The sequence below is a fragment of the Pinus tabuliformis genome, chromosome Q (genome assembly GCF_031772625.1).
Source record: "Pinus tabuliformis cultivar Carrire ecotype Pingquan chromosome Q, CPIR1, whole genome shotgun sequence".
Classification (NCBI taxonomy): Eukaryota; Viridiplantae; Streptophyta; class Pinopsida; order Pinales; family Pinaceae; genus Pinus; species Pinus tabuliformis.
Window position 1 is genome coordinate 687,077,962 of NC_142296.1, and position 12,268 is coordinate 687,090,229.

The 12,268-nt window shown below is 36.2% G+C and overlaps 1 protein-coding gene across 2 annotated transcripts; it reads left to right on the forward strand.

Annotated features, from left to right (window-relative positions):
* The first annotated feature begins 2,096 nt into the window (after positions 1-2,096).
* Positions 2,097-4,438, forward strand: LOC149221409 (non-specific lipid transfer protein GPI-anchored 3-like). 2 transcript variants are annotated; one of them, XM_089382974.1, is made up of 3 exons: positions 2,097-2,366; positions 2,502-2,561; positions 3,666-4,438. In XM_089382974.1, the coding sequence occupies exons 1-3, from the start codon at positions 2,108-2,110 to the stop codon at positions 4,004-4,006; spliced, it is 660 nt and encodes a 219-aa protein (XP_089239100.1). In that variant the 5' UTR covers positions 2,097-2,107; the 3' UTR covers positions 4,007-4,438. The 2 variants fall into 2 exon arrangements, with proteins under 2 accessions (XP_089239100.1, XP_089239101.1); XM_089382975.1 differs by lacking the exon at positions 3,666-4,438 and adding an exon at positions 2,668-3,209.
* The last annotated feature ends 7,830 nt before the right edge of the window (positions 4,439-12,268 follow it).

Below are 12,268 nucleotides of genomic sequence, written 5' to 3' on the forward strand. Positions count from 1 at the left end.
ATGCCGAAATTGGGTGACATGTGTCCCCCGTATGGCCACGTCACCCTCTGTATTACCACGTCACTCACCGTACTACCACGTGGAGGAGAGAGAAAGGGGGCTGTCCGCCTTGGTTTTTGCAGGCATTTCCTTTGTTAATGAATTTCTACCTTTCCGTTAACTTTTACATTATACTGCAGAATAAGCCTCGCAAGGTCTTGAATAAAAACCACGCTGATCCGCCGATATTGCGAGATTGCGGGATGCAAGATTTACCGTACTGTCGTACTGCCACATGGAGGAGAGAGAAGGGGGCGGCCTGACCTTGGCTTTTTCATGCTTTTCTTTATTAAACTTTTTCAGACCTCCCCGACGATGTCACAACATATCACTGAATCGGCCCTTGCAAGGTCTATTAAGTCAGAACCCTGCCAATCCATGGATATTGCAGGATTGCGTGATGCGAGATTTACCACATTTCGCCACATGGAGGAGTGAGAAGGGGGTGGCCCGGCCCTTTTTTTCATTGATTTTTAGTGTAAATCAGCCTCTGCCCTCCCCAACACTTTAACACTATTGACGATCCTCCCCCTCGCAATTCCCTAAGGATGGCCCATCAGGTATTGCGGGGGCCATGCAAAACTGCAGGATGCGGGACTGCTGACTTGCGAGATGCGAGATTGCGAGATGCCCTCATACTTAGCCATTTTCTTGGTTTTCTGGGCTTTCTAAAGACAATCTTTAATAGGCTCTAACTTATGATCCAGGAGTCCTTTTTTGGACTTCTATATACCATTGGAAAACTCTTTCTGAGCAATAGCCACTGGAGAGGGTCTGATTAAGCTCTGAGATCTTCTGTGGCATGGGAAAGTGGCTCCAAACTTCATTGCTCTTGGACAACTTTGACCAATTGAAACCCATAATGTAGTGAGTGGCAACACTCACCAAGGTAATTCAAATTCATATAAGAGACTAAGCACACAAACTAGTAAAAATAACTTGGGCCTACAATACAACAACAATTAGCTTCACACTCTATGAGATAGTATATGCCAAATATATATTGTTGCTATTAGAATTTGAAATAAAAAAAAACGTGAAACAACATTTCAGCTAAACTTTATTTTTTAGAAAAATGGAAAAAGAAATTTAAAATCTCATTACTTTAGATGAGATCAACAAGAAGGTCTATCTCACACAAAAATAATCCAATAATAAAGAATTCAACGACATGACATGTTCATTAAAGTCAAATAGTTTCAAACTAGACACTAGGTTCTCCTTTGTGGCTCTATATTTACAGATTTCAAAGAAAATCTTAGAACAAGATGGTTTAGGCCATATGAAATAGGTCATATCTTCAACAATGACATTATCATAATTAAAATAATTAATGAAGAGAAAACACCGCCACTTATCAATAGACATAATTAAAAAGTGTGCAAAAAGTTATTAACAAAATTGAAGCATTCATCTCCATGCTACAAAGTAGAAGGCATCACCTAAATGTCATTAAAAATATCCATGACTTCAATTATGAATAAAAACATAGAAAATAATAATAATAATAATAATAATAATAAAATTCTTATTATAACAACCTAATAAAATTCTTATTACACTGTGCGAAACCTATTCCATAAAATAATTTCATATCATGAAAAACCAAGTTTCGTGGCATTGTAAGACAATGACACTTTGAAAACGAATGTGCTAGTGAATTGTCGAAAAAAAAAGTCACTCAATATGTTATTTTTATCTTTTTCATCTTTGTTTTGTTCATGCAAATAATTACGCCGTAAGGCGTTTCCCTTTGAAATGAATTGCCCCAGCCGCCCCGTGTCCTATTGTTGACCGTGGATTTGTGGTGTTAGACGATTGAATGAAGTGTGATCGTTGATCCAACATTGATCCAAAACTGAACGGTTAATGAGAAAGCGAAACTGAACGGTTAATGAGGAAGCGGGACGGACGCACCGCTAGCGAGCCATTCGTTTCGCAGCTGATATGTGCTTGGCTCGCACTGCCAACAAGGGCTCTGCCTGGACTCGACCTCTGGTTTTTCTGTCAATCTTGATGTTGGTAGGGTGTGAAGACATAGACAATACGTCTTTTTCTGTCAATCTTGATGTTGGTAGGGTGTGAAGACACAGACAATACGTCGTGCATATCGTCCCTCAGCGCTTGTGCCCCTTATTTGAACGCCACCACCAAGCCCGATGCCACATGCTGCTCTGCTCTCATCTCTGTCATCGACAAGGACTCCCAATGCCTCTGTAATCTTCTCAACAGTGACGCCGTTAAGCAGCTAGGCGTCAATGTTACCCAAGCCATGAAGCTGCCTGTCGAGTGTGGCAAGAATGTTAGCGCCAGCCAATGCAGCAAAAGTAAGTCTTCTCCCTTGCCCTATTTCTTGCATTTCTTTTCATATTTCTTCTCATGCTGCCTTCCTGCAATTCTTTTATTGTCATTTTTCATCTCATGCCGCCTTCTTTCCTCTGGATCTGTGATCTGCGCAACAGCGACTGCGGGTGGTTCGTCTACTGGGAAAACTCCAACTTCAACCACACCTTCATCTTCAGGTCAGGAATTCTCCTTTCCTTTGTTTGTCTCATCAATCGCCATTTCCTTCCCTTGAGAGATATTTAAGTTGAGAATTAATGAGAAAGGGGATTTTGTGTTGAGCAGTTTCTACTGCCACACCCTCAACAACCACAAGTACCAAATCAAACGCGATAGCGTCTGTGTCTGTGAAAATATTGCCGGTGGCTGCCTTGGTGTTTGTGGCAGTGGCATCAACTCTAGGATTAGAGGGCCCCTGCCTCCGTTGAATAATGAGCAAGATAGGGTTTCATTCATTACACTGATTCATTCCTTACACTCTTGTTGTGCTGTGAGAATTGTGTACTCATTTCATCTGTGTGGATCCTGTTGTAAATTATTGTGTATGGCTCTCCCTCTGCTTTTGCCTACACAGTATTTACTAGGGTTTTATAAATATTTTAACTCATTATGGCTTCGTCATCGTATTCTTGGAACTTTGGGTACAGGCTAAATTACTAGGGTTTTAATGTATATTTTTATTCGTTTTCATCTGTTGGGCTTTCATTTTTATCCTGGTTAACGACATGCAAGAGGCTGATTATGAATGCTAAGCTATTTAAACCGCATCTAACCCTAAACCTATTCATTACCAGACACGCTGGGTGCCAATTCTTTCAACGTTCGGTGGCTCCGCTGGGTGCATCTAACCTTAAACCTGTTCATTATCAAACACGTTGGGTGCATCTAGCCCTAACCCTATCATTACCAGACACCATGAGGAACAACTTGGTATGTATGAGAAGTTTTTTATTACAATGTTTCACCCAAAGGAGATTGAAAGATGTTTCCATTTGATAGATCTTTCGATTTATTCTCCAAGGGAAAATCTACATCACCATTAATGTTTCCCTAACGGAGCACTCTGCAGAATAGAATCTCCTCCTAATTCATCTATCACATTTGTTAGATCTTTCGATTTATTCTCCAAGGGAAAATCTACATCACCATTAATGTTTCCCTAATGGAGCACTCTGCAGAATAGAATCTCCTCCTAATTCATCTATCATAGTGATAGGTTTTGAGGCTTCAGTGCTTACTTGAACTGTATTTAATCTATTTTCCATTTCCATCTTATCCCGTAGATCTGCCCCACAAGGAACAGGTGGAACAAACAAAAGTTGTTCTCTATTCTGTGCTATTGGCCTCAGCACGTGTTGGGAACCATGAAAATGTTTTACAGCCTCTGATCCTCTTGAAGCCACAGCTTGCGAAGATGGATTTGAAACATTGCTCTGAATTGTGCAATTTTCTGCAGCACATGCTTTGGTTTGCACGCAATGAGACTCTATTTCTAGCTTACTCTATGGCACGTGTTGGGAACCAGCAAAATGTTGCACAGGCTCTGGTCCTCTTAAAGTCACAGCTTAGGAAGATGGATCGACATTGCCCTGCCTTGTGTAATTTTTTGATGCACTCAGTTTGAAGGGCGAGGCTAATTGGTGGAAATATGATATTGTCTGCTTGGACCTGCTTACATTTTCATTCTCAATATCATGTTGGCCTGTGTTCATGAACGAGACATCATTATTTTGGCTACATCCGACAAAATCTTTGTTTCTGACTCTATTCTCCACAGTGGCATTCAGATTTTCTCCGAGACCAGTGGATTGGTTGTCTCTGGGAGCCTTGCTAGCTTCTGTAACACCTTTTCTATTATAATTATGTACATCTGCAATCTCCAGATCAGTGTCCATATTTCTTCTTAAAGCATCATTTTGAAGAAGGGCAAGACTAATTGGTGGAAAGGTGTTGCTTTCTGCTTGTTAACGATTTTGGATATTTTGCACCCTCTCCACAACTCACTCAGATTATTGAAAAGCCTTCTTTAAATAATAGTTTCAGAACAAAAAACTTATCTGAGATTGGAATGCTACAAATTTTATATTGAAAAGTCTCTTTTAAATAATAGTTTCATAAAATTTGGAGATTGTTCAATAAGTAATTTGTTTTCATTGTTATTTGAGCAAAAATTTAAAAACCCTAAGCAACCAACTAATCTTTTCCTCGGAAATGTGTCATACAGCCTCCCAGTGAGCTAAAGCCATCCGGGAAGTGTTTTGGATAGCCTGGCAGTGGGTCAAACCAGGCTTTGTGTATACCTACACCCACACCTACCTTGTGGATATTTTTCTAAAGTAATTCGTTTTTATTGTTTATGACCAAAATTTAGAAACCCTAAAAGAATCTTCTGTTGTCCAGTGTTTTGGACAGCCTTGGATAGGCTAATACAAGTGTTTGTGTCCTATAGCCTTGGTGTGGTGTGGGCTAAACCCATCCAGAAAAATGTTTTGGGCAGCCTTGCAGTGGGCCAGGCCAGGCTCTCTCTATCTTCCACTCACACCCACACCCACACCCACCTATCTGTGCCTTTTGAGTCATGGCCCTGCTCGCTTTGACAGATGGCTGGAATTTTGCACAATCAAGTATTTAAGTTGCATGTGATTGCTCACGTCAGAATTTGATGCCCATTATTGTATTTGAATATTGTCGCTCATAATTGTATCTGTATCGTAGAAATATTGGTTTTATTGGCGAGCAATAACCACTCTTATACACGTATAGATGTGATGTGGGTTGAACCACACCCTGCCAACCGGTTAAATCTTGTATAGTCTAACCATCCTGTTACGCAGTATAAAAAAAAATGTTCCATGGGTCATATAAATGCTATATAAGTGATGTATAATTAATAAAAAAATGTTGCAGGGCGTGGTGCATAAAACAAAAGTTAGATGGATTATGTAAATGAGTTGTTTTTTGTGTAATTTTTTGTACTTTCTGGTGCCAAAATACCGTGGAAAAATTTGAGGTGAAATTTTGATTTGTGTTATATAAACTAGTTTTTTGACTTTATATATATGGACTCAGCACCCTGGAAAACCCCTCGGGCACTTCGATTGCACAGGTTTACTCATCAAGCTTGTGATTTCAATAAATTCCTACTGGATTTTAGAGGATTTTGACCAAAAAACGCACCGGAAAAGCTTCCAAAACGTCGCACTAAAGACAACTCATGTAAATGCTATATAGGTGGTGTATAAATATTGCTGCTTTAAATTCTTATCTGTAAAACATGTAAACGCTGTATAGGTGGTGTATAAATATTGCTGCTTTAAATTCTTATTTGTAAAACATATACATCATCTCTAGGTGGTGTATAAATATTGCTGCTTTAAATTCTTATCTGTAAAACATGTAAATGCTGTATAGGTGGTGTATAAATATTGCTGCTTTAAATTCTTATTTGTAAAACATATACATCATCTCGTCTCACGCAACATTCATAACTGTTGCATCGAATACATACACCATCTTCTTCAAAACATGAAAATATATACACCATCTCATGTAACAAAAATATTTACCATCCCAAGCAACATTCATAACTTATACATGACCTTTGCTACACAAAACAAATACCCACACCATCCCTTGCAACTTTCATAGTTTATAAATAATCCTTATAAAGGGCGTGAGGAGAATTTGAGCAAAAATATTTCAAGAAATTTTGCAGTAGCAATGTTTGAATCCTGTTTTTGATGGTGGAAATAGATTCAGTACCATCAAAAACTTTTGGGGCATCTGAAATCTTAAATCATGTTTATTGAAACACCCAAAATCTTAAATTTTGATAGCGATAACTGTAACCACTTAAGTTTACAAAAATACTTACCAAATTTTATTTTAAAAACCATATAACTTAAATTCCATAATTTTCAAAGAAAACCATATAACTTAAATTCCATAATTTTCGAGAAAAAAAACAATATAGTTAAAGTACTGCCTTGTGGCATCATCTACTTACCCATTCAATATTCATAGCCATCCCCAAACAGTATTGATGAGCATCATCAAAATGTACTGAAAATGATCATCGTCAAAATGTACCCAAAAAGGTAGCCAACGATTTCATTTATTCACACCAACTAGCTTACTTTTTTAAATCGTTCTTTGACGTCGATGCTTCAACGATGGCTTAATACTTCATGGATTCCAACGTGTTCGTAATTTTTAATCTAAATTAAAATCCCCTCGTACTTCTATGAAATGTCGAAGTTGCAATTAAATCTTCTGAAATTTTTAAATCTATTATATGGTATAATTTTATAAATATCATAAAATTTTAAATCTAAATTATATTATATAAGTTTATAAATATCAAATTTGTTTTTATATATTTTATAGGAAATCAAAAATATAATTTATTGGTTTTATAATTGTTCAAAAATATACAATACATTATAGTGAGCACTTTTGAGACAAATTAATGTAGTATCTAATAGTAGAATTTCTTTGGATATCATATTCTCTAAGGTATTATTTACCTTGTATGTATGAAGTACTTGCACATCATCAGATTGTTCCTATAACTAGTGGATTTTTTGTCATAATTCTCAATGCTTCCATTGAACCACTCCGCAAGGACCTTTGAATCCCCATACAATTTGAATATTTTTGCTTGATTCCAAAGGGCAATTTTCATGGCACACCACATAACAAGGAGTTTAGCTGTAAAATTTGTGCCTTTGCCAATAACTAATTTGCTTTTAAATAGATTTTGGGAGAAGGAAATGATTATACCTACACCACAAACATCCCTATAATGAGTTCCATTAATGAATCCCCATGCTATACTAGTTGGTAGCTCCACATCTTTGATTAGGCTAATCTTTTTTCCTTTTAGCAATTTCACTTGATCAAGATAAGATGATATTGCATTGTGTGCAATAACTTTAGAGAAAACCACAACGTTCAAATAAATAACAGTTTTGCCCTAGCCAAATTCCCCACGATACAAAAATTAGAAGGAATTTAAGGGAAGATGAAATAAACCTTTGATTTCAAGTCTAGAAACACTTTTCAATTGAGATTCCATTGCACTAGACATCAAGGTTAAAACAAGAGAAAATCATCTTCCAAACATAAATAACCAAAGGACAATGAATAAATGAATGAGCAATAGGCTCCTCATTCACCTAACATAGAACACAATATCCAAGACCTACCCATCCTTCCGTAACAACAATATCCCAGGTCAATGTTTTTCCTTCCAACAACAACGAAAGGAACAACCTACATTTAAGGGGGCCTTGTCCCTTCCATACTAATCTATGCCACCAAGCAAGAGGGTTGTCTTGAATCAGTGCATCATATCCAGATCTAGTTGTTATAATTCCACTTTATTTATTCTTTAGACCCCCTGATAAGTTGTAGCCTATCTATTATATGTTTTGGAGAGTTTTTCGGTTCATTTTCCGGTCTAATTTGCTCATAATCAAACAGGGATTTTGTTGGAATAATAAGTTTAAGTTGTGAGCTCTCCACAATTTGAGTGCCTAGGAGCGCAGAAGAGCTAGAGGCAGACTGAGAAGTCAATCAACATTGTTAGAGTGGCTCGCCGTTGCTGTTCCATGAATGACGCCGAAGAATAAAACTCGCTCCCACACAGAACACCAATTTTTTTCAGTCCGCCTCTTGTCCTTCTCAGCCCTTATGACGGCACGTCAGCCCTTATATATAAAGGTGCGACGATGTTTACACTACAAACTGCATATTGATTTTCACATTTGTGTGTTTTTGAAATTTGTACTTTGTGCTCGTAGAAGCGAGATATTCTATAAGATGTGTACTTTGTGCTCGTAGAAGTGAGGTATCTGCTTAATGCTGTTTGTTTTCCAAGTTTGTTTATCAGAATGTTTCAATAGATACATGTAAATCTAATTTGGTATCTATTTATCAATAGATACATGTGAATCTAATTTGGGATGTATTTATCAGGAGATCAAAAATAGGGTTTATAGATGTATTTTTTTTTAATTTTATTTATATTGGATTTTTTTTGTAATGAGAATTTTTGTATTAAAAAAAAATTGCTACTGGAACATGCTGCTAAAGCAGTATATAGGAATTAAGGTTACAATTTTTGTATTAAAAAAATTGTTATTAGAACATGTTAAAAATTCTTCAATAAATGTAAAAGGAAGAGGACAAAAAAACCATACTTTTGTTGACAAAAAGAGAGCAGGGGATTCAAGACTAGATCTACTGAAAATTAAATACATTGTTTTTTTGAGTACATGAATAGATTCTTACAAATTTCTTGCACAAGGTAATATAAAAATAAAACATCTCTAGAATTTAAGTGAAACCATCTTTTTACTAGATTTGTAGGAAGATCAAGACACCAGATTTTGGAGATTTCTTACTTTGATATTTTCTATATTTTATTAATGGTTAATAACATTGATTAATTTTTAGAACAATTTGAGTGCCTAGGAGCGCAGAAGAGCTAGAGGCAGACTGAGAAGTCAATCAACATTGTTAGAGTGGCTCGCCGTTGCTGTTCCATGAATGACGCTGAAGAATAAAACTCGCTCCCACACAGAACACCAATTTTTTTCAGTCCGCCTCTTGTCCTTCTCAGCCCTTATGATGACACGTCAGCCCTTATATATAAAGGTGCGACGATGTTTACACTACAAACTGCATATTGATTTTCATATTTGTGTGTTTTTGAAATTTGTACTTTGTGCTCGTAGAAGCGAGATATTCTATAAGATGTGTACTTTGTGCTCATAGAAATGAGGTATCTGCTTAACGCTGTTTGTTTTCCAAGTTTGTTTATCAGAATGTTTCAATAGATACATGTGAATCTAATTTGATATATATTTATCAATAGATACATGTGAATCTAATTTGGGATGTATTTATCAAGATATCAAAAATAGGGTTTATAGATGTATTTTTTTTAATTTTATTTATATTGGATTTTTTTTGTAATGAGAATTTTTGTATTAAAAAAAAATTGCTACTGGAACATGCTGCTAAAGCAGTATATAGGAATGAAGGTTACAATTTTTGTATTAAAAAAATTGTTATTAGAACATGTTAAAAATTCTTCAATAAATGTAAAAGGAAGAGGACAAAAAAACCATACTTTTCTTGACAAAAAGAGAGCACGGGATTCAAGACTAGATCTACTGAAAATTAAATACATTGTTTTTTGAGTACATGAATAGATTCTTACAAATTTCTTGCACAAGGTAATATAAAAATAAAACATCTCTAGAATTTAAGTGAAACCATCTTTTTACTAGATTTGTAGGAAGATCAAGACACCAGATTTTGGAGATTTCTTACTTTGATATTTTCTATATTTTATTAATGGTTAATAACATTGATTAATTTTTAGAACATTTGAAAAAAAAAGGATTACATATTTTTCTTCTTTACTTCTTACTTCTTTTCTAAAAGATTGTTTATGTCCTTTCCTTAGGTGAAACCTCTTCCTCAACAGGTGAATTGATGATCTCTGATTACACTACATCTGGAACTACCTGATCAAAATGGGATATTGAATTAATCATTCAACCTTGACTTCTGCTTCTGTAGAATGCAGAATTCCAAATCTATTTCTAGAGGGAGAATGGAACTGCGTGATCGAAATGGGGTATTGAATTAATCATTCAGCCTTGACCTCTGCTTATATAGAGTGCAAAATTCCAAATTTATTACTGGAGGGAGAATGTTGGTGAGACTCAAATCTATTAGAATGAGGTCTTTTGTGTTTCCTTGGAATTTGTTTGAATGTTCATTGCTATTTATTAATTTGAGAAGATGATGCTGAAATAGAAAGAAGTTGAGATATTATAGTATTTGGACAATTTTTTGTAAAACACATACTTATCGCAAAAATTACATTTGAAAGGAACTTGCTCATGATCTAGAACCTGAAGATGACTTGGACCCTCCAAGTCAGCTAAATTACCTTTGGGAGTTTTGCAAAATACATTTCAACACAAATTTTGGCATGCTAGAAGTTGTATTCCTTGGACTTTAAACTAGTAATATAGCAGGTCAAATTGCTTTTGGGAGTTTTTCAAAATACATTTCTAACACAAATTTTGGCACATGGGAAGTTGTATTCCTTAGAATGTAAACTAGTAATATAGCGGGCCAATTTGTCGATAGATTTAAAAATACCAAAAAAAAGGGGAAGATATGAAAGGGGGAAGATATGACAATTTGATCCCAGTAGGCATAGAAAATTTCTATGTTAGGATTAAAATTCAAAGTCAAATAGATGAGAAACATTTTCCTGGAGTCTATGAAGTAAGGCTCAGATCTGAAGATCAGATCTTTGTCCTCACATTCAACAATAAAAGCATGATATCACAATAAAAGCATGATATCTGTTTCCATAGTACAGAGTACCAATGAGTTCATGATCTACCTAATTGTTAGAAATCCGTTCTAAAATAGAAGTATAATTAGGGCAAAGGTGGATAACCTTACCCATCAACCCTTTTTTCCTTGAGAATTTTAACATTCTCGTTGACCGCAGAAGAAAATTCCAAATTAAGAGAAGGAATTGTGCCGGCTCCTTTTACAAAGCTACTTAGGTGAATCACTTAACCATGGGGCAGTCAAAGACCACCCAGCAAAGAACTCTTTAAATCAACAACTCTGATTTGCGGGCGAATTCTTAAAACTCGGCCATCAACTAGTAAGGACACAGCAGAAAACACAAATCAACAAAAACGAAACTCGCAAACATAATAAATCCTCAGTCATGGAAAAGGAGTCCTGCAATGAGTGGAAGGTGGCAGCTGAGCTAACAAACGGAAATTGCAAATTCCTGTAGCAGCTGAGGGCGATGGCTAAGATTACCCTAGCCACTCCGTCGGGCTCTTTTTTTCATTTTTTGGTTTAGGTGCTTATCAAATCCTCCCCAGGTTAACATGGATGTATTCTAATGGATTTTAATAATGTAGTTGGAACTGTAATTAACTTTTTTCTGTGCAATAAGTAAAATGAGAAAAGTAAGTGTCTTCATATGGCCACCTTGTTGAAGCGAGCGCAAGTAGAACAAGCCTTTAACGAGATTCGTTGATTAACCTACCGGGCTATTAATTTTTCCCCTTTAATCAAATCAACAACCTTTCTCCATAAACTTGTCGGCTTTAAGAGATTTCTGAGCAAAATTTCGCCCTTTTTTTTAATAATTTAAATTTAAAAGAATGACAGTTATAGATGAAAATGAAAACAATTGCAGCCTGCTGCTCATAGAATCTTTTTATTGAAAAATTGTTATGCCCAGCTTACTCATACCTATTCCTATAGACTTGGCGTGTATATTGCCTAAAATACTTGTTTAACCAAAAAGCTACCACAACATAACTAGCACAAAAGATTACAGTGAATTTGGCCCTCGGGGGACTTCTTCATTCGTGCCAATGTAAGAGTCTGCAATCGCTGCTTCGCACATGTTGGACCGAAATGAGAAGAGGTTTGAAGATTTTCCGTAATTTGGTGACCAGAGTATACAAGAAACCCAATTTGTCTCCACCTGCTTATATTTCCTCTTGTGAGCATGCATACAAGCTCCAAAAACATGCTCCCATTCATTAGATGCCAACATTTGGATGGCAGATTCAATTGCACACTAATCCCTAACACAGTTTTCTGTCGTTGCTTTGTATTTCCAATCTCCCTGCCATCTAGTCCATTTGCAGGATGCATTTGCCAATTCGCATTGAGCCTTATAAACATCGCATTCACACAGGACACCACACCCTGCTAGACTGGAAATGAACCATGATGGCACCTAAGTCACAACATTACTGAGATAGTTCTCTTCAACCTGTGACCCCTAGAGTGCAATCTGAAACTGATGCCCTTTGCT